At 41.6% G+C, this 27,324-nt stretch overlaps 1 protein-coding gene across 4 annotated transcripts in view; it reads right to left on the reverse strand.

Annotated features, from left to right (window-relative positions):
- Positions 1–18,716: 18,716 nt before the first annotated feature.
- Positions 18,717–27,324, reverse strand: part of PTPRG (protein tyrosine phosphatase receptor type G) — a 1,030,330-nt gene continuing 1,021,722 nt past the window's right edge. For all 4 annotated transcript variants that reach the window (XM_069206538.1, XM_069206537.1, XM_069206540.1 and 1 more), the window contains one exon: positions 18,717–20,395. In XM_069206538.1, coding sequence (XP_069062639.1) covers positions 20,249–20,395 — 147 coding nt within the window. In that variant the 3' untranslated portion in view covers positions 18,717–20,248. The remainder of the gene's footprint in view (positions 20,396–27,324) is intronic.

The following is a 27,324-nucleotide window of genomic DNA, read 5'->3' on the forward strand; positions in this document are numbered from 1 at the left end:
AGTACAGATCTTGTGCAGTTCCCTCTGATGTCTGGACCATGTTGGAGAGATTCCCCATATGCTGCACCCACTGATACTTCAGGACCCACTGCAGAGCCCACATATGCCATCTAGCAAGTATCACCAGCAGGATGCAGGAGGCCATGAGGCCCAGCAGCCTCAGAATCATTCTCACTGAAATCGAGGATAGAGGCTGAAACATCAATATCATAGCCTGAATATCCTCGACTTCTTGCTCAGGAGGATAGGTCAGAAACTGCACTGTGTCCAGAACAGCTCTGATAAAAGGAAGCATCTGAGAGGGAGTCAAGTGTAACTTCATGTGAGAAGACGGTTCTGACCATCTAGTCTGCCCTGATTTGTTTTTGCCTTTTGACCACCTGTTTTTTGACCTTTTACTGTGAGGGAGCCTCCAAGGTAGGGATTCCCTCACAGTAAAGTCATGGTAATATGGACTACACGTGTGACCCCCGGTGCCGCCTTGCTAAAGAAAGGCTGCTGTGGCAGAGCAAGAATAGGAGGCTCTGGGTGGGCTACATGGGATCATGTGTGCACACAAATGTGCACCCAAGGAGGGTTGCGCTGAGAGGGATACAGGCGCGCGCAGCCCAAAGAACTGCACTCCTGAGGGAGCCTCCTAGGTAGGGATTCACTCACAGTAAAGTCATGGTAATATGGACTACACGTGTGACCCCCGATGCCGCCTTTCTAAAGAAAGGCTGCTGTGGCAGAGCAAGAATAGGAGGCTCTGGGTGGGCTACATGGGATCATGTGTGCACACAAATGTGCACCCAAAGAGGGTTGCGCTGAGAGGGATACAGGCGCGCGCAGCCCAAAGAACTGCACTCAGGGAGCCTGGCAGAAGGAACTATGCAGAGTGAGTGGTGACCTGGAGTAGGCCTCATAAGATGGGTGTAGCCAGGAGGGGGATAGTCAGTGTGCTTACTGTATTTTTACAGTAGGGGCACTCCAGTCCATGTCAGCATCAGTGTGCTTACTGTCTTTTCACTGTAGGGATACTCCATTCAATGTCAATAGGAAAGAGTGGCCTAGGGCATAACTCAGGTCCCCTAAGGCCCACAGAGACCAGAGTCGCACCAATGTTCACTGTAACCTGTATGAAAAGAATGATGCAGTAGGTTACAAAAGCATAGTTGTACAATTTATGGGTCATCCATGAAAGTCAGGATTAGGGTCAATTCTACTCTGTCCAGCTGCCAGAACAGGACCTTGTATCAATCAGCCAGCTGTCATCCCCTGCCAGAAAAGGGGCAGAGAAGGAATGCTAAGAAGGAGGGGCTGAGTTTCAGAGAACATGTGGCCAAAGCTCCTGGACGCCGCCATTTTGGAGCTATCCCAGAAGACTGTGCAGGAAGGATGGGACGGGGCAAGGAAGTGATGTGGCACATCTGGATTGGCAAGAGGTGCAGGTTTGCTGGACACGTTTGCCCCCACTTAAAAAAGATCTTGCACAGGGGAGAGCTCTTTCTATTGGCTGTGCTTCACTGCTTGACACAGACTACAGACGGCATCATGGACAACTGGAAAGAAGAAACCCCTGGGGTAGGGACTCTGCCCCTGAAGGACTTCAGGCCCAGCGAGGCACAGGCCAGGGCCAGGTAAGCTGCTGCCCCCCCCCTTTAGTACCCCTGAAGACTAGTTGGGGAAAAGACTGGGCTGGCGCAAGGATAGCACGCTGCCCAGAAGGAAAGGAGGGCACCCAGAGGAAAGGCTGGCACAGGGGGTCAGTGAGACTGGCCCCCTATCATCTGGGACCATTCCAGGCCAGGAGGCCTAAGGAGAGTGCTCCTGGTGGCAAAGGCTCATCACCAGGAGCAAAACGACGCCAGAACCACCCAAATCGGCCCTTGGGGGCCCGAGATATCCAGAGAAGGTGGTCTGTGACCTTATTCCGAGGCAGCAGCGAAGCACGTGGGGCTCTGCCGCTGCTCGATAAACAGAAGTAAAGCTGGGGGTTGCGCTAGCGCTAGCGACCCCTGTGAAAACCAAGAGAGGGCCCTGGACCACATCCCGGGGCCTCATAGAAGAGAAAGACGGGGAGCGACGTCGCGCTCCCTGTGAATACGGAGGGAGGGGAGGCCCAGCCAGGACGAAAGGTCGGGGACGCCATAGCTTCCCCGTGAAGATGGCCGCCGGCAGAGGGTGAACTGGTGGCCAAAGACTAAGCTGGGGAGTGCCGTCTCGCTCCCCATGAAGACAGTCTGGGGGCCCTGGACCCCATCCCGGGGCCCCCACCTGAAGACCAAGTCAGGGGGTGCCATCGTGCCCTCCCCGTGAATAGTGCCAGGGGGGGCCCCGGACCACATCCTGGGGCCCCACTACAAAGGTGATGCAGAGGAGCACCATTGTGCTCACTGGAGTGGCGAGGGGGGCCTCAGACCCAAATCCGGGGCCCCAATGAAGCAGGAGAGGAGGGGGGAGTGCCGTCGCACTCCCCCCAGATGGCCCATCTGCCCGCCTAGCAGCATGTGTCTGCCCACAGGAGCAGGCGGACACCAAAGATGAGGCTGACTCCCACCGGCAGGAGCCCACGGGGGTGGGCTCCCTGAGCTGCTCCTCCAATACTACTCACCTTACAGGGGTGTCCAGGTGGGACCGGACATCCCCCACCGATGAGGGTAGCCTAGGGTGGGCTCCCTGCGCTGCCCTCCGATGAAGAAGGCAGCGGGACCTGGCACCCCCCCACTGATAAGGGCAGGCAGGGGTGGGCTCATTGCGCTGCCCTCACCCAAGAAACGCAGAGCCGGGCTGCACAAGGCAAATCCACACAAAGGAAATGCAAAGAGGCTCTCCCTGGCAGAGCAGCTCATTAAATATGCACATGGCCCACAAGGCTTTGTGGGCCTAGGACCTCTAGGACACATTGTTCCGCTCGTCATGGCCCCAAGAAGATGGGCTACCACCAACCAAGTGCCCATTGTCAGGGGGAGCTGCAGGAATGGCGCAGCATCCTCTGCCCTCCCAGTGCCAAGTTTATGGCTCCCACCCTAGGTTAGGTGGGACCAAGGAAATATAACTTGTCAAGGGTTACAAGCAAATATAAATCACTAGCATGTGAGAACTTTTCTTCTTAGCTTGCATAATTGCATCCTCTAGAAGTGTAAATTGGTATTATACCAAAATGATCAAATGTATGAGGTTATACCAGTGTAATCCAAAAGTAATCTTTATGGTTTGAAGTATTTAATCATGTTCTAAGGTGTTCCTAATAATGCCGAACTGCGTAATAAGATGGATACCCACTCTCTCCTGTACAGTAAAGGTTGATACCCACTCTCTTGTACAACAATTACACTTATTACGCTCATTGTCAGGCTTAGCTGTGTTCACTCTATATTACAGACAAATGTTGCATTGGGATACCAGGGACTTCTTTGCCATGCATGTAGGTGATTGGATTAGATTTCCCCTAGGGGCAGGCATGAAAGATTACACAATGTCATCCCAGGGTACATTCATCCATTTGTGTATATTTGTAAATTGTTGCATAGTATTGAGTAGTGTGTGTGTGTAATAAATGTACTTTTACTTTACCAAAACAAAAAGCGCAGACTGGACAATCATTTATTGAGTGACATGCTTGCGTGCTCGCAAATGGGGATTACTAGCCCACACCAACTCCCTTGAGTAAGCCTTTGACTGCTCAGCAACGCTACCCTATGAGGGTTAAGCGCTACAATGGGGTGTTTGGTTGGTTCCCAGTGGTGGTCATGTGCGGATCCATTACTTGTGCAGGCCACACAACTAATGACCCACTTTCCAACACTTCGGCACATATACAGTGAACCCCAGTGAATGCAGGAGGTCCGCTGTAGTCTGGCGGTGAGAGACTATAGCCAGGGGTGAGCCCACCTTCAATAGCCAGTTGTCAAGGTAGGGGAAGACTAAAACCCAGACCTACGCAGATGAGCTGTGACCACGGCCATCACTTCGGTGCATACCCAATGGGTGCTTTTAAGGCCAAAGGGGAGCTCAGTAAACTAAAAACTGCTCATGGCCTACTGTGAACCACAAGTAACGTCTGTTGGCAGGCAGGACAGGAATATGAAAATAGGCGTCCTGCAAGTCCAATGTTACCATCCAGTCTCCTGGGTCCAGGGCAGATAGCACCTGAGCATTTTGAAGTTCTCCTTCTTGAGGAAGAGATTGAGTGATCTGAGGTCTCGGATAGGGTAAAGGCCCCTGTCCTTTTTGGGCATCAGAAAGTGGTGGGAATAACAATACACAACCTACTTCTGGCACAGGGACCCCCTCTATGGCTCCACTGGCCAAGAGAGACGCAGCCTTCATGCGGAGAAGTGCCAAGCGATCCTCAGTCATCTAATCGTAGGATGGTGGCATGGATGGCGGGTTAATCTCGAAAGGGCAGGAGTAGCCCCTTAGGACTATTAGCAAAACCCATCAGTCTGACGTGATGGATTGCCAGCAAGGCAGGTGATGATGAATACTTCCTCCGCCTGGTCCCTTATGGGGAAGCGTCAGACTAGGAATGGTTGGAGGCTGCAGCAGGAGGGGCAGTAGAGTGGATAGACTGGTGGCTCCCTGATTCACAAGGACATTGGATCCCACGTCCCAGGCCACACAGAGGCTGGGCATCATGCACGGCATGATGGCTGGAGGGAAACTGACGTGGCTGGGAGCCCCTTCTGTAGTAATGAAAGGGACGAAAATTGGACTTGAGGGTGCAAGGGCCAGCTGTGAAGCCCAAAGATCTGACCATATCCCAAGACTCCTTAAAGCACTCAAGCACCAAGTCTGCTTTGTCTCCGAAGAGACTGGTGCCATCAAAGGGCATGTCCATAAGCATGGGTTGAACATCCCCTAAAAAGTGAGACGTCATCAACCAAGTATGGCACCTCAAGGTCACCGTTGATGCAACCGATCTACCTAGTGAGTCGGTCGTACACAGTCCACATTGCATCGTGAACTTTGCTGCGTCTCTCCCATCAGCAACAGCTTGGGAGAGAATGGCCCGGACCTCCTCTGGGACCTGTGACAGCACCAGTGCAACCATGTCCCATAAAGTATGGGTGTAACGGCCCAAAAGGCATGCAGTATTCACCTGCCACAATGCCAGGTTGGAGAAAAAAAACATCCTCTTCCCAAGCTGATCCAGCCTCTTGAATTCCCTATCCGGAGATGCGGAAGGGAATGCGCCTGGGAATGCAGAGGTTTGGATAACCCAGCTCTCATGGGTAGGATATTGTGTAAGGAGCATTGGGTCATTAGGTGCTAGTCTATGGTGGTGGGCAGTTGTCCTGTTGATAGGAGCCCCAGTGCTGGGGTTGGACCAAGTCCCCAGCAGGACATCAGTGAGGGCTTTATTAAAGGGCAAAAGGGGTTCAGAAGAAGCAGCCCCGGGTTGAAGCACCTATTGGCTCTTAGTCCAGACTACCACCTAAGGCAGCTCGAGGCCCAGAACCTCAGCAGCCCTTCGCACCACCATGGAGTAGGATGCTCACGTACCTGTGGTATGGGGGAGAAAGCATGCCAGTGTCAGGGGAAATGTCCAGACCACTGGCTTCACACAGGTCTGTATGCCAGTCCCTGGGGACTTCGAGCTGGTATTCTAAAGTGCACTCCATTAGAGTCAGACTGCCCAAATATGAGGCGTATTGCCTCATAGAAGTCACTGAGTTGGGAAGGGGTGGCTCCGGCTCCCAGAAACTCGGGGAGACACAGAGCCAACCCATAAGTAGGCTATGAGGATGGAGGCCTAGAGAGATGACTCCTTTTCCTGCATCCCATCAGCTGACAGACGGGGTAAAGTCGAAGAACGTTTGTGCTTCTATGACTTCTTATGCCTAGGTTTTCCCGAGGACATGGAGGGGGACAATGAAGAACAGGAGCTCTGCAACAGTTCTCAGGACCTTCCTCTCGAGTGAGAGCGACACGAAGCCAAGTGCTGGGCTGCAAGTAGCTTTAGGGACTGTTCCCTCAAAGCTTTCAGGTTCATGGTCCAGTATTCTGAACACGACTTTGGGTTGTGGTCGCTGTCCAAATACCACAAACACATGAGGTGCAGATCCGTCACAGAAACGGTCAATGACAGGAGTCGCAGGGCTTAAACCCTGTCTTTTGACATCTCGATGCACCAGATGTGTGAAAAAAAACTCTGACAAAAAGTCCACTCAAAAAAGTGACTGAAGGGGCAGCTCTTCTTTGGATCTGTATGTGGCGGCAATGCAAAGAAAAGAAAGGACGTCAGTGCACTGGGGTGGCACCTATATAGGTCCCACATCATCATATCCAGTGTGAACGACACCAACAACAGACACAGAGCGGACCGTCAGGGGACTACTCGAGAACAATCTCCGGATCCACTCTAAGGTAAGGAATCTGCAACTATAAGTGTCTATCAATTAATATCACAGTAACATTTGCTATACAATTATTCATAAAAAGCCTGTTCATGGCTGGAGAGGAGACTGTGGTTGAATCTTCTTATACTTGAAACACGAGCTTACCACTTCCAGCATATGCCATGTGCTCCCCTGTATGAATCTCTGTCAAATTACGAAATACGCTATTTTCCATGGTCCGCTCTGAATTTTCGTTCTGCCCACTAGTTGCTTCATAGAACCTCCGTGCACTCCATCAGGCAGAGAGCTGGTGGAAGGACTTTGACTGCTCTCATCTGCATTCTGCTGCAGCTTGCTCACACCTGTTCTGAATTCCAATCACCCTGTGCAGCTGTGAGCTGGCAGAAGGGGCCTGGCTTCTGCACTGCTTTTGAAGTATCTTGTTTTCCTGTGGCTGGCCTGAACAGCATTGTGTTTGTGTTTTCCTCATCTGTAGGCCTAACCTTCATTTCTAGCCTGATACCCTGATTTGTGTTTTCCCTGCTGTGCTTCTGACAATGTATTCACTGATATGGCAATAGTTCCCTTTATGTCCTGAATTTCTGTTCTATTTTTTTTCTTAATTACTGTGTTTATCTCATGTACCAGCAAGGCATATCTTATCCAGTGCCTGTTGGGTACATACTTGAATTCCTTTTTCTTAGTTACAGTTTCCCTGTACCAAAGAGGCATTCCTGTTTGAGTGCCTGCTGGATACAGCCTTGAGTTCCGATATCGGAGTCCTAGTTCCAGTTTCCATGTACCAGCAGAGCATTACTTGTTCCACTGCCTGTTAGGTACATGCACAAGTGTCTTGCTCTGAGTCCTAATTCCAGTTTCCATGTACCAGTGAGGCATTTTGTGTTCCAGTGCCTGGAGGGTACACCTTCGGGTTTCTTGCTCCGGATCCTAGTTCCAGTTTTGTGTAGCAATGGGGTATTACTTGCTTCAGTGCCTGCTGGGTACAGTCTCCCCTGGTTTTTGTATTCCTGTTCTTTATCTATGAAGCCATGTTCATAACTCATTGTCCTGTTTTTCTCCTTGTCCAACTGCTGTCTGGTCTGTCCTGTATTCTGGTTATTCTTTCACTCCTAAATCAGTACTAAGTCTGTGGCAGTCCCTATCCATAGACAGTGTGACCTCTGGCTTGATCCCCAACAGTCTCTATACAGCAGGCCCCACTATGTACTGAGTACAACAGTCTCTATACAGCAGGCCCCAATATGACTTCGCTGTATGACTGTTAAGAGTAATCTGCTGGTGTCAGTCCAAAGGGATTTCTCTAAGTTAACAACAGACCGCTTGTTCAAATAGCAGTACACCCCTTACTTTGGTCATACTTTGTTCTTGTCTATCTCCTGTTCTCTGTTTAGTAACCTCAGTTATACTTTCAGTAGTGTGGTATTATCTTGCCTTGTCTACTTCCTAAGTGTTACTTCAGGAATCACTGGGCCCTGCCTTCGTTCCCTGACAAAAAAGTTAAAGTGAAACAAAATTAACAACTCTGAGCTCCCACTTTCCGGAGGAATTCAGTGTCAGCTATTCTCTAACTAATTTTCTTGGTTATACTAATCCATTTCTGACATAGCAGAAACTTTTTCTTATCACTCAACCAGCTTCTGTTCAGATTCTAAAAAGAGTCACTTACAATAAACTAACATTTCTGTATGTCTCATCAGGCTAATATAATTGCACCATGTGCCTTCAAGAACTGGATCAGTTTTTATTTGCCTGTAGAGAGCTAGAAACTGGAGATTAAACAGGTTCCAAATGTGTCTTTTCTAGAGTAAAAGAAACGCATATGAACAGTCATTTTTATATGTTGATTTTCTATTCCAGATTGCTAAAATAAATGACTCTGTACATCAAAAAACATATTTTATTTTATGTATAGCAATACAATTTACATATTAAATAACACTATAATAGAATGATTTGATATAGGTTTAAAAAAAAAAAACAGAACAAAATAGGAGATGTCAAGTTACAAAAAGGCATCACATTTTTCAAATGGGTTGATGAGAAAAACGTAGTCAATGAACGGCAAGGTCTATACCTATTGCACACGCTAACAACATAAAAGAATCAACTTTAACAATCACTGCCCCAAAGAAATAACATGAATTATCTCAGTATGTGTAGCTGGTATTTACTACTTCAATACACAGAAGGTTTGTGTACACATATCCACCACAAAAGCTATGAAGGAGTTGAAACTAGAAAAAAATTAGCTTTATATGAAAATATAAAATTCTATGATTATATACCATAGATACAAAGTTCCCAATAGATGCTTCTCAAAGCAACATTATATTTACAATTTTAATGATTTTCTGCTATTATTAAAAATGCAGTAATGGATTATGTGTAGAAATGAAAGCTCAGGTATTTAGAAACAAATGGCTGATAGTTTAAAATGTCATAACAAAAGAATCAAGTCACTACCCCAAATGTTGGGGAGTTGTGACATTTTATTAAATTGTTTATCTCCCTCTTTGGGAAATAATCTTAAAACTCAAGACAATTCACTCGAAATTAATTTTTCATCTGTAGAAAATGTATCCCTTTTACCAAACATTCTTAGAAACAGATCCGTAGAGGGGATAGAGTGGTGACCAAATTCTCAAGATCACAGGTTTTTACTTTGTTTTGAACAATTGTGGAATCACAATTTTAGATGCTTTCTCCGTATTAGTAAGCTCTACCACTTTCTTTTACACTGTATGATACACCAAGAGTAAAAGTGCAAAAGATGAACACAGTCCAAAGATATTAAACAAGAACCAAACCCAGGACAAACATGATGGCAATTAGTTACTGAGATCTGGATCATAACAATAAAATAACTGGCACAATTAACACATAAGCATTCTAATATAACTTGATGGCAGAAGAGAACATATTTTAAAGCATGGATGCTAAATCTTCAAGACAGTGTCACTATTTTTCTAATTAATTATTACACTAAGAGTTAGGATCTCTCTCTTTGGTAAATTTGACATCTCTATTTTACATTACATTAAATAAATGCATACTTTAAAATGCATTACAATGAAGGCAATTGTGCTGTTAAACAGATATGAACATATACTACGCCTATAACTTTGTCATCTTACCCTGGACCTTAGATAACCAAAATGGTTCGGAATTTATAAAACACAAACTGTACGTGATGGCCAAAGTAGTGCATTATTATTTTTGAACAACCCCCTGAAATCGAACATTAGCCTGGTCACCATCTGCCCCAAAAATTGTTTTTATTGGTATTAACTTATTGAAAAAGAAAATGATTAAAAAATGTATCATTATGAAAGTCACAAGAGATTAAAACTACAACATTTTCAATAATTGTAAATTAAACCTTTAAGAAAAATATTGTCTTGCCATTGGTTCCACAATTTCATTAAATGTTTTTGTGATGTTCTGCAAAGTTTATAGTTGTTTTATAAAAATGGCATACAGTTAACATCGCACTTCATATAGACATTTACTGTTCTGATTATTTTTCACTGTGGACAGTTGTCCCATTAGCATATTCCAATTTTGGATGAAGGCAGAATGGAACAGTGTTGCTTAGCTTTTGTTTCTTTTTTCCTTTTTTAGTTTTGCAGATTTGAAGTATATATGAAATGACAAACTGAATTTACTGTTTCAGTAGAAATGCATCTCATATTTTATTCCTTAACAGACATGTATTTTAATAAGCCTTCAATTACACTTGAATAAACTCAACCTATGCTACAAAACTGGTCAATAAAATGCAGAACGTATCATCCACCTTGTCCAAAGTAACACATCAGCCTGGGCAGATATGACAAAAACTCTGATGCACTAAGCTCTTACAGAAAAAGGAGACTTGTTAATGCTAGTAGCTAGTGACCATAGGAAAGATTATCTATATCATATAGATGAAAGAGATGTGGCAACAGGGCAGACCCTTGTGGGACACCATATGGCGAGCTATTGCAAAACATGCGTATCTACAGCGACAGATGCCATCGAACATAACGTAACCATGCTGAGGCAGGGCTCTGATCCCAACCAATATAAGTCATTCACAAAGGATGGAATGGTTAACAGTGTCAAGCGCAGCTGACAGGCCAAGAAAAATCAGTGTCAATATGTGACCACTGATTTTAGAGCTTTATAAAATAATACTAATCACTAGTTCAATGATGTGTCACATCAATCCTAGGGATTTCCAATAACTTGTCCCCAATGCAGTCTAAAGTCTTAAATGTACTTTTTAAAAAAACATACAAAAGTTGGTGTATTTTTTCTAAATCCAATGCAAATGACAACCAATTCAATAAGGGACAATAGTAGGTTATACATACAATTGAGTAAAAACACATTCCTACAGACCTCCAGGTTAGCAAAATAAGATTTCTGCACTATGACCTAAAATCTAGAAAGGTGAAACTATGCAGAAAAGTACTAAACGTTATGTGGAAAATAGCAGTGACCAAAGTTTAATGATTGGTTGATATTAGATATTCAAAAATGTACTTATCTTCTTTGTTTCTCGAAATTTCACTACCACATTTGAGGGAAAGGGGGAAAATATATTTAAAAGCGACTAAATAGAGTGCTGATGTGAATCCACGAGGCAGAAAGAAAATCTATCACATATTACATAGAAAGGAACACTTAAATCCTGTAGACTTGCTTTATCACAGATAACACAATTACTGAATTATTCCTCAAATACTGCCTCTAAATATTTTAAAGGTTTCTGGGACTAATCGTAAAACAATCGTCAGCACGCAATTAGTGGTTAATTTAAATGACCAGCTTAAAAGAATGTCTTAAATTCAGCCAGGACTGGATCCTAATGTTGCCTCATATCAGTGGCCTCAAGGAATTTTCCAGATACTCTTAGCCTGAACCCTTCACACTGTGTCCCTGGATGAGTAAGATTCAGCATGACTGAGAACTGACTAAATATCAACCTTGGTTAAATAACATTAGTCATTAACCTGCGCCATTTGAAAATGAGCTTAGCTTAAAAAAATATATATACAGCAATTTTTGAAGACTGCTTGTCCTTGCTGTACATTGGGAACTATTGACATTTTAATTTAAAATTCTGTGTATTATGTGTACAAATAACAAGAATGTTCTTATCAGTTACTAAATAATTGTGCATCCCTAATTTCCAAATGGTCACCTAATCTGATTCTGCGATCAAATCCATTTTTCATCATCTACTTACGTAGGCCTGGTGCATTCGAAAGAGACTTCAGAGTAATATAAGAATATGCTTGTTCACCATGTAGCAGTCTACAAACTGAAGGCATGCACAATGGAGGACCTAATTTATGTATGACCCTGTGGCAGATAACTAGGCTCTTTAAACCATGTCTTCATTACTGGTAACCACAGTATTACAGAAGTTGGTGGAACAGAGGGCTGTGAAAAGTAAGACCAAGCACTAAGTATGCTGCAAGCTGCAACGTAGCCATAGATGATAAAGGTGGACACTGATAAAACAAATTGAAATAATGCAGGCCACTTACAATTGCCACCTGGATCACGATTTGTAAAATCAACAGTATCTAATAAAGAATAAATATCCTACAGAATTTAGTTAAGAGTGTAAATGCAGAAATACCTCAGCCTAATGATGTGAGGGTGGGGCAAAGAGACAGGCCCTCATGAAAAATAAATCCCAAGTTGCATGCTGATGAAAGTGGCAAAGAGTTGTATTGGAGGGCCACCAAGTCGCAGCTAAAGTGGAACCCCACATCACCCCTATCTTTGCTGTTCAGTCACAAGCCATTGAGAGTCATACACTTGGAGATGGAGATTAGACAGCTCTTAAAGCAACCCTACTGGTCATCCTTATGGATGTAAAGCTCAGTGTAATCAATGAGTAACAGTAATGAAAAAGAAAGCAACAAACTGTGGTAGAAAACTGATGACTGGGTAGAGAAACACTATGTGTCCAGATTTAAGGAAAAATACTTAAATTAGACCAAACCCCATCTCTCAGTTTAATCAAATCTGCTCTTTTAAGGATAATGTCAAAGGCTGCTTGGGAGTCTAAAAGAACAAGAGTGGAGCCTTCCTTATTCAGTAAAGACTTTGGCTTAACAACTTTAGATGTTGCAACCTCATCGAAATACCGCCTATCAAGTGTAATTATTCTCTGATTTAAAGCTGCAGTAAAGTTGGATTTAATTAACGTTAGTCGACACACGACTTCAATTTAAGAGTGGAACAAAACTCCTTTAGGAGAAGTCTGAAAAAAGATATACATAACTGCTGCATGCTCATCCCACATAGCACACAGCTATTACAATATTTAGCTACAAGAATTTAATGTTAAGAACAAACCATGTCTCTTCAAACAAGTAGAATTATTGACCAAACAATTAGGACTCTGGGTCAGAAAGCAGTCTTATAAACTTATGACTTCTTGTCGAGAGGTAGAATCGATTTAACAATTAAAAATCATCAAGCACAAGGAATTTTAATACTGGACGAAAAAGGGAAATAAAAACACAGCACAGACTAAATCAAAATTAACTATGGGGTCAGTGGGAATACTGCAACATAAAGCACCCTGTGATAGAGGCAATAGCTGCAACAGAAACCTTAGACATAAGGATTTTATCTAAGAAGAATTTGATCAAAGAATAATTTTATGGCAGGATCAAAGTTAATGTTCAAATGTTTGCCAATAATTATGACATTGCTGCAACGATGACAGTGGAGTGTTGTACACATAGAAAATGCAAACTCCCTCTGCAATAGCAAGAGCTACCTACATCAGGATTATATTTTCTCCACACATTCCAGTACAAAATAAAATGGCAAATCTGTTGTCAATTATGGATCATAGACATTAATTTTATTTTTTGATTTAACACCAAATGTATCTATTAGTAACAGTCCCATTAAAACAAGTGTTTAATCATTCTGAAGAAAAAGTATTTTCTGACTCGATATCCTTGGCGGAGTAGGTCTGGTGACAGCCCTGCCAGCCAAAGTTGCAACTTGGGTAGTTTGGTGGAAAGTTAGTTTGACTAAGATGAGCCTGAACAACCCACATTATTATTCAAATACAGAATAAACTTTCAAGGAATAAGGTATGTTGTTGGAATATTCAAGTAGCACGGGGCTGCAAATGGCACTGCCATTGTTGCACCCAGGCGCACCCGCTGTATGCTTTGCTGTGCCATAATTGAGCTTTCAAGTCTCTCTCTGTGCAAGACCGATGGGCGGGCCGAGCAAGTTGCCACAGTAAATGATACACCCTTGTACCCACCTTGAACTAATTGGAGGATCAAAGTTTAAAAAGGACAAATAAATGTCAGAACATGGTCTATGATCATGCTGTTGTCAGAGAAATGACTGCGAAGCGAAACAGAAAAAAAAGGCAACTGAAGAAAATGAGCACTAATGAAAACAACATGCTCTTGAACTTCCAATAAATAAAGAAAGCTAACAAATAGGGTGATAAGTCAGTCTAGGTCCCTCATTAGACAATAATAGTAATAAAATGAAGGAAATAAATATAAAAAAACTGCTGACCTTTGACCACCTCCTTGTGCATTTTGCAGTTTTGAGTACATTTTACAAATACATAGAGTTACATTGGCCACAATGATTCTAAAATACTGACTCACAGAATCAAAAATTTGTAGAATGTTCTGACAGTAAATACCACTGTGAAAAATCTGCCTAGTTGGTTGAATCTGTAGCAATCAGAAATTTAGCAAACAATTGGGAAGCGGATGTCCCCACAGCAGTGGCCATGGAATGCCGTTAATAGTGTGATAATCACAAACATTTGCCAATGATTGTGTTCGTCCCTTTTGAACACCAAACTTTGGTCCTATATGAGATTAGAATACGTGTGAAAATAAGACGAAAAGGTGTCTCAATATTTTGAAGACAAAGGGAAGGGAACAGGTCTAAACAAATCGTAGAAAGAAAATCTACCAATATATAGATTTCAGCACTTACTTTTTAATTTAGTTGGGTGAAGAGAATACAAGTCTATGTGGGATCATATATTACCCAGTGCTAGATTTTACAACTAAAATCTGGGACATAAGTGTGACAGTAGAGAAGAGTATACAGAATTACAATAAATCTGCCCCCAGGGCACCACAATCCTGATAACCTTCATGGAAATTGTAAATGATTTTAGAAACCAATAGTGCAGCCTATCAGAAAGCAGTCATCTGACAAGCACTCTCACTTTGTGACTGAAAATTATTGATTTATGCACTCCGATTTTTTCTGGTGGCCTTTTTCTCCGTCTATTTGTGAAAATTCAGTGCCATCGTTTTCTGTATGGTTATAGTGTCAATTAATTTAAAACTTCATATATTTGTTATGGCACAGCAGAACAGAACGGATTTGTTGACAAATTTCAGAACCACAGGCATAACTTAAGATGCACAGAAAAGAAGATCATAAAATTCTAATTCACCATCTTCCGCACAGCTCTTACTCATTGAGGTGAAGAGTCGCTCATGGAGACAAACAATTCATTCCCTAAACTAAAGAATATTATTTTATAAGAATATAATACACTTAAAAAAAACACAAAAACAGCTGGACCACTCCTTCTGTGACCTATAACCTTCTCCACATAAGTCATAGAACAGATTTATGAACACTGCTCAACTAGAAGGTCACAGAAAGCCTTGATATAGCAATTACTTTGCATTGGGAAAGTGTCCTTTTTGTATCACAAGTAGTGTTTTTCATCAAGGGGCAGTTCATGTGTGATAATTAGCTTTTTCAATAATACCACTCACAGTTTTTGACATAAAGCCCAATATACTAAAACTTTTAGATAGGGTTTTGTATAAAAAATAACACCTCCTTGAGGACAGTGCACAATAGGAGAAATGTTTTTTCGCCTTTCATTTCATGCATTCCCTATGTGCTGCGCTGTACAGCACATATCTAATGTGTGAAATGTTTTAAAAATGTCTAAGCATAGGACTGTGTACTGGCATGCTATGCCGCACACACAACCTATTGCTGTAAGGTGGAAAGGTGTGGCCATGGTGCTATGCAGCCATAAAGAGTGTGAACACCGGGGGCAACACCAACAGCAGGCCATAGTCATGAGTATGCCTCTTCTGTCCTAGAGAACAGTACAGCAGATCAACTTTGGTTGCTCAGCTGCACTATCTTTGTAAATCTGCGGCATTTTCTAGCCTCCCATTTGAGATACATTCATTCTATATCTTTCTTGCCCGGGTCTATTACGTTTGGTAAACATATTGATAGTGGTCTAGCCCAATTTGATGAGTTGCATACCTTGCACTATATATTTTGCTGAGGGCAAAGTTTGTGCCTCAAATGTCTTGTTTGCTCATCATCTATTTGTCTCTATCACCCTATAGTTTGGACAGCTCAGTGCAACAACTGTTACATTCAATTCATGCAGAGTAAGGTAGCACTTGATTGGAAAGTCAAAATGACCATTGTACCTGAAACTGACAAACGGTAAGCGTTTGACTTGCAATCAGTAATGGGGTCATTCCAGTCATCTTGTGCTCGCCAACGTGTTCTACCTTGCTGATAACGGGAAGGGGGGCCCACTCTCCTAGGGAATGAACGTGCAGACCATTGTTTATTCAGGTGGTGGAGAAAAGTATAATCCTAACAAAGCCCTTGCTAATGCAGAGTGAGTTTGCATTTTCAATGTGTACCACATTCCACTATTATGGTAGCAGTAATGTCATGATTATCAGCAAACGTTTGAAAATTGACCTTGATCCAGATCCTAACTCGGCATTTCATCTTTTGAGGTTATGGGCAGGCAGTGTCCTGCTTGTGGTATACTATTTGAACATTAGATATTTTAACTTTACAATATTTCGGTAGTTGGCAATCTGCTTGTGAGATTTTGGGGCACAATATGTCTGTGCTCAGTATCCAAAAATACAACTTTGTTAGTGAGGATCAGTAATTGAAGTAGTCCTCCAGGTGTTTGTCTAGAACAGTTGAAGTTCAAGCTTTGGAAGTCCTGATTTCAGCTACACTCTATTTGGGATACATTTGAGCACTCATTCTCATGTAGCCTTGGTAATTATGTAAACATGACATATGGAAATGCCACTGTACATTCACTTTTTAGCAAGAAATGTGCAGTAATATTCCTTGGTTTTGCTACTGATGCAAGCTTCTTGTCTTGAGGGTCTTCACTGAACAGGCACTCTAAGCTGAGCCACACACTATTGTCCATGTTTCTAACTGAGACCCCTAGGATAATTGCTACTGTTATTCTTGTCAAGTTGAGGTTCTTAGGACTGGCCTTCCAACACATGTTGATGCCCCACTGAAGGTGAATTGACACAGACATTGAGAAATGCAATAGCTCTTTACCAAAGTCAACCAGAATTCACTAAGTAGTACAATATCTGGGAGACTTCGGTCTATATTTATTCACATTGACATTGTTAGACTAGCAGCGGGCAGAGGATTTGCGCCCTAGGACCTGCAGAATGCACCCCAGTGCCACCGACTCCACTTTATAGAGCAGTTTGACCACTGTATGAAAGCCTACATTGTTTTAGTAGGTGGCTTTCTTCTTGGAGCTACTGGATTCTAAACGGCCAATATCACTATTGTATGGCTTCTAAAACACAACTTCAGTATATCAACCCGAGTTAAACTGTTACCTTCTGTTTGCCAAATTATATAGGCATCCACAGAGGGTTTCTGCAAATGTATAAATTCTGTGCACATATATAAAGGTTATCTAATTTTCAAGAAATTCACGTTTGTGCCATCGGTGGAACTTAGCCTGTCTTAACATGCCTACCAGAACATTTGCGCTGTGTAGCTTTCGCTCAACTACATATTTGACACTTCTGTCAGATTTTTTATTCAATGCCCACTTAGTCGCACAATATGTGGCATCAATATGCTGAGAGATCTTTGTCCTAACGTTGGCCCTTATTTAGAGTTTTGTGCAAGAGGTACTAAGTCGTAATATAGCAGATACCCCATTGGGCATATTACAAGTGTATTATTGCTTATGAGACTTGTAATCAAATGGACAGGGGATCTGTTGCATTTCAATGGAGTATCCCATCCAACAGTTTCTAAATAAATCCCGTAGTGGCAATATATTGTGGTCTCTATTGAAACTCCCATAGGGAAATTCAACTGTAAGCCTGTAATAGGAACATTCATTATGTAAAATTGTAATGCTACAATTGAGATTACATGGATATCTTTGATGTCGTAGGAGTAGACCCTAAGCCTTTAGCTGCTAGCCACACCTCAGAAAATTGTAGGTTATATGACTGGAGTTCAGTTTCAATTTAGGTCAATGTCATTTCTATCTGCATTGGGAAAGTGGTGCTTGGTGATATAATTTGCCATTAATTCACAAGATGAATCACTTTTTACCTTTCCAAAACTATACTTTGAAATCTATGGTCATTTTTGCAGCACCTGCTTTCAGGCTAGCAGTAACTGTTGACATCTTTCAGATGTACTAAAGGCACAAGGGCCCAGTAGTGGGGTTGTTTATAGCCTCTCATTAGGACAGCCCAACTTGTAGTTCTTTCTGTTAGCTTTGTTTTATAACGCGTATCAGCAATGAGGATACGATCTTCCTTTGTAGCATTCAATGATTCACTTTTCTCACAATGGTTAATTTGTGTGTTAGTTATCAAAAGCCTTGACAAGGAAGCTGGACAAGGTGCTAACAAGACTGCTTACTGATGATCTTCATTACTCCGAGTCTTACTCACCAGAGTCCTGTGGAGCCCAAATCCCAAATTAATCTGGTATTTTATAACCAAAGATCACTACAATACATAAATTAGGATGTGCTGTTCAAAAGAAGGAGGTCATACATGGGAGGAAGTGCGAGGACCTGTCCTAGTGTCCTTAAAAGTACATTCATTAAAAAAACGTTTTTAGCATAGGAATTCAGTTTGTTGGGTAAGTTGCAAATTTGACTGTATATGAAGGGATGTATCACTCCCAGCACAAAGATGATTTGGACTCGGAGCATAGCAGAATACTGCTAAGTAACTGATCTATTACAACTGTTACACAACAAAATACACAATTCGGGGAGCTTCTCTAAAGAGAAACATTCTGTGAATAATCAAGTTACTTGCAGCCTGTTTATATGTCCACCAGGCCCTGATAATCTGTGTCCATAAGGATATAAATGTAGGAAGGTCTTGGCCTGGCTACGAAAAGCATCAAGAGGTGATGAGTATGGGATGAGGGCAGCACCAAAGAATCGTCATTTACAGGATTTGCACTCTCAACAAAAACAGATTTCAATTCTGACCTTTTAACTTTAAGTAAGCCATGGCTTGGTGGCAAATAGAGATTTCGATGTTTCAATTTTTTGGGGAAAACATTAAGTTTAAAAGTTATTCAACTAATTCAGTTTTGAATGGCATGAAAGGAAAAAGATTATAAAGATCGGATGTGTTTGGGGAAAATAATAAATAAATAGATATGTGGGCTTGTTCTTATAGTATTGTAGGTAAGTATTTTTACATGAATGTAAATGACTAAACGAAAATATCTGCAGAATGGATTCTCATTGAGAGAGGGTTTTGAAGGTGTGTTTCATTTTGGTGGAATTTTCTACATTTAATAATAGCAAGCAACAAAAAATAAAGAAAGAAATCTCCTTTTGGAAACAAGGCCCCCCTCATTGATAGCAGGAAGTATAATGTATATTTTACAAAACAATGCTGTTCATTATTTACCTCCATGTTTACCAAACACACCTGTATTAGATTTAAAAATATCTCAATATTGCAGGTCATGGTGCAAACAAACAAAAGAGATACACCACTAAAGCACGTGACTATTATGCATATTATTTACATCCTATTTGTATCCTTGTGGAGACATGTGAAATGTTAAGTCACAAGCAGCTAATGCATAATGAACGAGGTGTTCCTTACACAGTGTAAAATAATCTCATATTGGGATATGTTCAATTTGATAAACTTTACAACTGTAAGGATGCTGGCACAAGACTGAAGTATAACAGTTATTTATAAAGAATTCCTCATTTTGCACTGTTACGATGATCATTTGTTGCATTTTGCCTAAAGTAAAGTTATCACGTAAACATAACGTTGACACTAACTCAAGCTTTAAACAGAAGAAGTATCTTCCAGAATTTACTCTCTTGCCCAAGTACCTGTGCAAATGCATAACTTTTTTCCTGATTCATCAACTATTACGAAGTAAAACACTAAATAAAATCACAGTACCGCTGCTTTGAGCAGCAATCAACCTGAATGTTCCTGTAAATTGATTTGGCGTTAATTTTCCTATTTAAATTCAATAACAGGGTAGCATTGCATATGGAATGTGATAAAATTCCTTATGGTTATAGAGGACATGGAAAATAAACCAGGATTTGTTGAGACATGTTCGATTAAAAACTCCAGCAGGAAAACAAACACAAAACTACAGTGACAGGAAATGAAAAGCATAACGATCACAGGTTAGTAACATTTCCTTTAAAACATCTTGTCTAGTTTAGCATTCATGATTTAAAAGGCAAAGTTCACTGTTGCTATAAAAAAAAGTGAGCGATCGCACGTAGCAGATTTTTCTGAGGGTTATGGAATGTCACATTAGGGCTTGCTTTTATATTAGAACATTATAGGCAGTAACACTGATCAGATAGTGCAAACTAGATATAACTGTTTCACTGTGTGAAATAAACAGAGGTGCAATGTCCAGTAGGATACCATTAAGACATAAAATGGCAAAAAATAAATATCAAAAGTTTTATCAGTGTAAAAAAGTAATTGGGTTATTGTATAACCTAGAGTCTGGCAAAAAAGGCCTCAAAAAAAGGTCACTCAGTCTTCAGAAGTTCTACAAATGAAGTGCCTTTTTCAAGATTCCAATTAAACAAGTGACTCCATGCTTTCTGCGGGGTCCGATTCTTCACTGACCACAACAGCACCGTTTTTGTCGAGCGCCATGGGACCGTTTCCATTTTCTTTCGTGCTGATCAGGCTGAGCATTGCTTTGTAGAGATACTGGTACTGCTCCTGCAAAAAAGTAAAAAAATATATATATATAAATAAATCGAGAAATCTGAATTTTTTAGAGCACTAAACCAACGAGAAAGATATGCCACTTGTATGCGGTCTTAAATTCTGTGTGTGTTCAGCTGGGTCTTTTGGGAAAACCCTCAGCATAAGGGTTAATTTCTTCAGTTACAACTACTGTTGGACGTTGCACACCACCTTTCTCATCCTGTGAATTAATGGCTAATGATAAGACCAAGCACCACTTTCCCAATGCAGATAGAAAGGGCATGTTCTAACGTTTGTAGGGAGCATTGACAAAAATTACTAGTGCATGCATATGGTCCACATATCATCTTCTATTATAAATTATTTTAAAGAAATTCTTAAATATTCTAAAATATTTTTTACACACCTGTTGGCTGGCAATTTGTAAATGTGGTTATATACACGTTGACAATTTATAAATGTTGTTAAATACACGTTTTTGTTATAACCATTGGATCAATCTTTTTTGTGATTAGAAAGAATGAAATGTTGTAAAAAATATTTTGGAATATTTATTAATTTGTTCTAAATAAATTATAATGTAACATAATATGTGGACCATGTGCGTATGCTAGTTATTTTCATTAAAGCTCCCTACGAGCTTTAGCACGTGTTAATTATCAACCTGATTGAGCTCCGGTCCTATCAGGTCAGTTCAGGAACGATATTATCTGTGCCCAAAACCTTTTTATGTTGCAGGTAAAAAGGACACTGACCCAGTTTGAAACTGAACTCCAGTCATGTGATCTGAAGTTGTCCGAGGTGTGGCTTGCAGCTGCAGGCCAACGGCTTGGAGCCTAGCTCCATGATACCCATGTTATCTAAATTGTAGCCATCTTTATATAGTGCAAGTTCTTATTGTAGGCTTGCAATTGATTTATCCTAAGTTAGTTTCAAGTCAGAGCAAAATATATTGCCACTAAGGGAGTTCTTTAGAATTTGTTGGATGGGATACTCCATCAAAATGAGACACATGCCCTGCCCACTTTATTACAAGTCACATAAGCTACAATGCACTTGTAAGAGGAACTTCATGTCTTCAAACCACTGTCATATCCACAACCTACAACTGCAGCTGGAACTTGTTGTAGCTCGATGACTGGCACTTTGATGTCCAAGAACCTTGGCTACAAAGTAGATAAGGACCTCCTTGTGAACCCTGGAGACTTCAGAGAAAAAGCCAAACATCTTTTCTGAGTGCATCACAAATATTCTTCATGCAAGAAAGAATCTTGCAGTCATCGAGTTAGCAAAGCCACACTATGCAAATTTCTCAAGTTATACATACGGCCTTGGGCAGCCTAATATGCCATAAGTGTGGAGCACTATATGCAACCACCTTCCAGCATTGCTGACAACAACCAAAGACACATTTGTGAGAGGCAACACATTTCGTCTCCAATCTTCTTTAACCCTCTAAATAAGCTGCAGCAGTTGGTGGTTTTATCTAGCCATACGTAACTCCAGTTCTAGGAATAAAATGACTGCGAAGTACTCAGTTTTGAAATCTGTAGCAATACTAGCAATTCTCTTAGCCCACTGTAGAACGAGCATTGGCAAAGCCCATGGTTCTGGCACTGGGGGCCCATCTTACTTTGTTGAGACAAGCAATGATGATTTGAAGCAATACTGTCAAACAACTCATGGGGGGACTATTCACAAAAGCTTTTATGAGTACGGAAAGTGGTACTAAAAAAGTACTTTTTTTTAGGTACTTTTACATGCCTTTGTGAATCAGTCTGAAAACATACAATATTAAATGTCCAAAGACAGCACAGTCGTTTCTATTAGTAGTAAGAGTACGTATTCCTTGATTGCTCTCATTTTATTCCCATTTTCGATCTTTTGGCATAATTCGCAAAGGCATGTTGGAGTAAGTAAAAGATTACTAAAGAAGTACTAATTTACATACTGCAAAATACCTTTATGAATACACCCCATCTGGTGCCAGCAGAAGAAACTGATAAAACGCAGCATCTAAGCAAACACCGTTTTTAATACGATCTTTCATATGTTATATTGCAAAATATTTAATACATTGTCTTCAAATTAGATGCTTCTCTGAGAAACAACTTATATGAAATTGACTTCTCGAAAATTTAAAACTGCAGCCAGATTTAATTGCAATGTTCGCATTTCTCATAAATCATTCATAAACAGACTCAGAAAATCTGAATACAGATTAAAAAAATATATCTTATTTATTAAGCAGTCTAACTTTACTGGAAGGAAATACCCACAGGTGCAAAAAATGACATCCTGAAGGAAGCAAAAGTGAAAAAGGCAGGAAATGAAAACATGCAAGAAAAAGGGAGTAGAAAACAAATACCTGTAATTCGTATATTCTGTTTAAATATGCATGATTAAAATAAAGCTTACCAGGGTGTTCATATTTCTGCCAGTAAAATGCAAATGTGCACTGTAAGATTATGGCTCAAAGTAAGCTGCTAATGTAGTTCTACTCTTGTTATTTGGCACCTGCATAGAGCACAATGTGTAATTTTATGGAATTACTGTGCTCTCAGTGCCTCGCAATGAGGATCCCATCTCAGAGCGGAAAATTAATCTTTTTGTAGAAGTGGTCAGTAGAGCAAGGGAGTGTACCTTTCTTAGGTGAATTAATACGTTTATATGAGTCATGGGTTGCTGGTGGGTGAGACCAGGGAGCCGCACCAAATTGTTTATGTTGTTTCTGGATATGATGAATAGCACCTCTAAAATAAAATTTAAAAAAAGAGTGCATTTTATATTTTAAGTGAGAGTGTGCTTTTCCTGAAAAATGGACAGGAACATGGTTGAGTTCAATGTTACCTGTACAAGGACCTCTAAGCAACACTAGTGGTGAGGATGAAGACAGCAGCTTGCACCTGGAGTCCTCTTGGAAACTCGAAAAGAATGGGGACATATATAGTGGTACCCGTTCCTCCTCTATCTCCTTGTTTTACTAGGGAAGTCTGTCATTGAACACCCAATATGAGGTGACCCTGTGGTAGGATCAATGCACAACTATGAGAGGAATTGACTGAGACAGAAACTAAAGGTCACCAGATGTGGACTGAAACCGGAGCAGGGACAAAAGAGCAGGTGGAGGAGTGGAACTCTATGCAGATACAGTGGCAGCTTTACTACCTGTTTGTTTTGCAGAGTTCCCGGCATTTTCTGCTAACGGCTGTTGTAGGTTCTTCCCTCTCAAGACTAAGTGTATTTTACTTTTCCAAAATATACTGCAAGCAATCAAATAGAACTGATGGCACACATGTAGCCTCCCAGTCTGGGGGACGGGACAGCGGTGCTGGCATTTACCCAAAGTTCTGAAAGAAATCCCAAAGAATGAAACTGGGATATTGCTAGAGAAAATTACCTGCAAGGAAAGGGATTGCACCTTGCCCCTCGCTCAGGCAGAGTAAAAGGAGCCGCAGTAAGACTTCATTCTAGTATAAATGGACAGGACTCCTTAGGTCAGGAATTGGGAAAAAGGTATGAGGAGAAATGCTGGGAGGAAGCACAGTATGGCAAGAAATTTTGGGATCTTGGGCAGTTTGTGAATGTAGATATTTTGACTAAAAATAACAATCGCATTACTGATTGTTAGATTGCTACCTAAAATATTATCACTTGCTAGGATGCAAAAGGGAAGATAAATTCGTGAGCGAAGTCAACTGGTTGATAGATTAGAACCAGCCCATCAATCCCCAACAGAAAGTACACATTATTTAAAAATCGTTCATATGTTCTGGATTGCATCAAAATCCCAGGTACTTAAAGAATTTAAGCACAGATAGAAAAGGAGGAGATTTAACTCACTCTGTATCAGGGGACAATTCACAAGACACAACATACTCGCAGTACTTGCTGAAAATCTCAGCTCCAACTAAGCAGCACATACATTTCAGATCACAACCTACCATGTGAACTTTATTCGGAAAATGTCAAGCAGATTCGCTAAACATGGAAAACATTATGTACAAATACCGCCTAAGGTGTGACTGACTTACGCTCATTACCTCTACACACACGCACCTACAAGCACATAGATCACTGCAGTCACCCACCACCTGCGTTCTCACTCCTGCCGGCATCATGCTAGAAACCTGCTCTTTCTGAACATATAAACAAGAACTTGGGCAAAATATTGATTTGTGTATTATGGGAACATCCAATATATTTTAATTTGAGTTGTCTGCCTTATGAGGTCAAGGTTTTTATGAGTCATATTTTCTATCCCAAAAATATTTTCATTTGAGTTGTATGCCTTATGAGGTTAATGTTTTAGATGTGTCACATTTTATATTACAAAAAAGACTTCAAGTGCACAATGAGTTCTATGTATTACTGTAGGGTTTTTAGGAGTGTTGCATTTGTGCCACCTAAGAGACCTATGGGGGTTAGAAGGATAACAAAGATCCCCAACATACATGAGTGTGATGCTCCGTTCATAGAATGAATCCTTGTAGTAGTGTTATTAGTCAGATACCTTTGTAGTGCGTACTTGTGATCGTAAACTCACTACGATATCTGTGTGAATAATGGGAACAAACTGGTAATGTACAGAAAGCCATGACTATCTTCTAACCATAGCTCAGTGGACCAGGGTCACAGGCAATGGGAAGAGGTATAGCCTTGAAGTTTTTTATGAACCTATAATATTTTCATTGAGTCTTCAGGTAAGAGGCAGAGCATTCTTAACTGATGGGAATCTCAACCACCAAATCACATGAGCCGGGAAAGGCGCAGAATGAGCATGTTAAGATACTCCAATCTCAGATGGCTAACAAGGGTGGAAGACATTGGGCAGAAAACGTGTCATGGCGGTATAGGTGAACAATACACAGGGTCTTGAATCGTGTCATTCTTAACCAGCACTCAATGGAGTAACCTGATTGCAAGTGCTGTACAATCCTCCCCGTATCGCCAAAATGTGTGTTCAGTGTTGTAAATGGCCTCTCCACAGGGTCAGCCCGAAACTTTTTCCTTTCTCCTCTTCTTTTTTCTGACCTCATTTTTGCTGGGTTTAGGACTGTGGACACTTTACCACTGCTAACCAGTGCTAAAGTGCACGTGCTCTCTCCTTAAAAACATGGTAACATTGGCTCACACCCAATTGGCATATTTGTTTTACTTGTAAATCCCTAGTAAAGTGCACCACATGTGCCCAGTGGCCTGTAAATTGAATGCTACTAGTGGACTGCAGCACTGGTTGTGCCACCCACATAAGTAGCCTCTTAACCATGTCTCTGGCCTGCCATTGTAAGGCCTGTGTGTGCAGTTTCATTGGCACTTCGACTTAGCATTTAGAAGTACTGTCCAAGCCTTAAACTCCTCTTTTTCTACATATATGTCACCCCCTAAGGTAGGCCTTCGGTAACCCATAGGGCAGAGTCCTGTAAATAAGTATGTACTATATGTCCTAGTAGTGGAAAACTCCTAAATTGGATTTACACTACTGTGTGGCCTGCTCCTTTCATAGAATAGCATTAGGACTACCCTCATATACTGTTTGAGTGGTAGAATCTGATCAGAATGCGGTAAACAGGTCATGTTTAGTATGGCCAGAATGGTAATACAAAATCCTGCTTATTGGTGAAATTGGATTTTATATTACTATTTTAGAAACGCTACTTTTAGAAAGTGAGCATTTCTCTGCATCTAAAATCCATCTGTGCCTTACAGCCTGTCTCCAATCCACATCTGGACTGGGCTGGTTGACAGCTCCCTTGTGCATTTCACCCAGACAACCACTAACACAGAACACTCAGTCACGCCTGCATTCATCTGCGTACTGAATGGGTCTTCCTGGGCTGGAAGGGGGGAGGGCCTGACACCAACATTTCAAAGGCTGGTGGCCTGCCCTCACACAATGGACTGCCAAACCCCCTACTGGTTCCCTGGTAGACAGACCTGTACTGAAAGTGCAACTTGTGCACTTCAAAGCCACTCTTTGAAGTCTCCCCCTGTTCAAATGCATTTTTGTATATCAACTGGGTCTCTGACCCCACTAACTCAGACACTTCTGGACCTGAATCTGCAACATATAGAGAGGAACAGCTTGGCTGCCCAAAGGACTCATCTGGACTGCTTTGCTGTGAAGGACTGTTGCCCTGCTGCCCTCTGACTTTCCTGAGAAGTTCTTCCAAAGGCTTAGATTGAGCTTGCCTCCTGTTTTCTGAAGTCTCAGGGCCAAAAGACTATCTCTTCAAGGAACTCAATGTGTGCCAAAAATCGACACATAGGCTGCCGGAAACAACACAGAGCCCACCTTACGAGAAGATCGCCGAACCGGAATGACACAGCCTGACTGCGCAAGTGAAGAATCAATGCAGGAACTGCAGTGCAACAGAAAATTGTATGCATCGCCATACCGGATTGACGCAACGCCTGTGACTTTGTCCCGCTCGCCCAGAATTTCAACGCATCGTCTGTGGGTGTCAAAAAGAGCCCCGTATCACAGTGGGGAAACCAAGCCTTTGCGTTGGAAATCAACACAAAGCCCCTTGCAGCGTGGAAAGAAACAACGTATCGTCTGTGCCGCACCAGAAATTCCAATGCACACCCTATTTTTCCACACATCTCCTCCTCTGCCGTCTCCGTGCGTGTTATATTTGACACAAATCAGGTACTTTGTGAAAACAAGAGACAATTGTTGATTTCTAAGATTTAAGACTCTTTTTAACCTTGCAAAAGTGTTATTTCACTTTTTGTGGTGTTTTCACAGTATTCCTGTATGATTTACTGCACAAATACTTTACACATTGCCTTCTAAATTAAGCCTGACTGCTCAGTGCTAAGCTACCAGAGGGTGGACACAGAATAATTTGGATTGTGTGCGACTTACCTTGACTAGGATTGTGGTCACTACAAGGGTGTATACCTCTGCCAACTAGAGACCCCACTTCTAACACTCA

Source organism: Pleurodeles waltl, chromosome 9 (assembly GCF_031143425.1).
Source record: "Pleurodeles waltl isolate 20211129_DDA chromosome 9, aPleWal1.hap1.20221129, whole genome shotgun sequence".
Lineage (NCBI taxonomy): Eukaryota > Metazoa > Chordata > Amphibia > Caudata > Salamandridae > Pleurodeles > Pleurodeles waltl.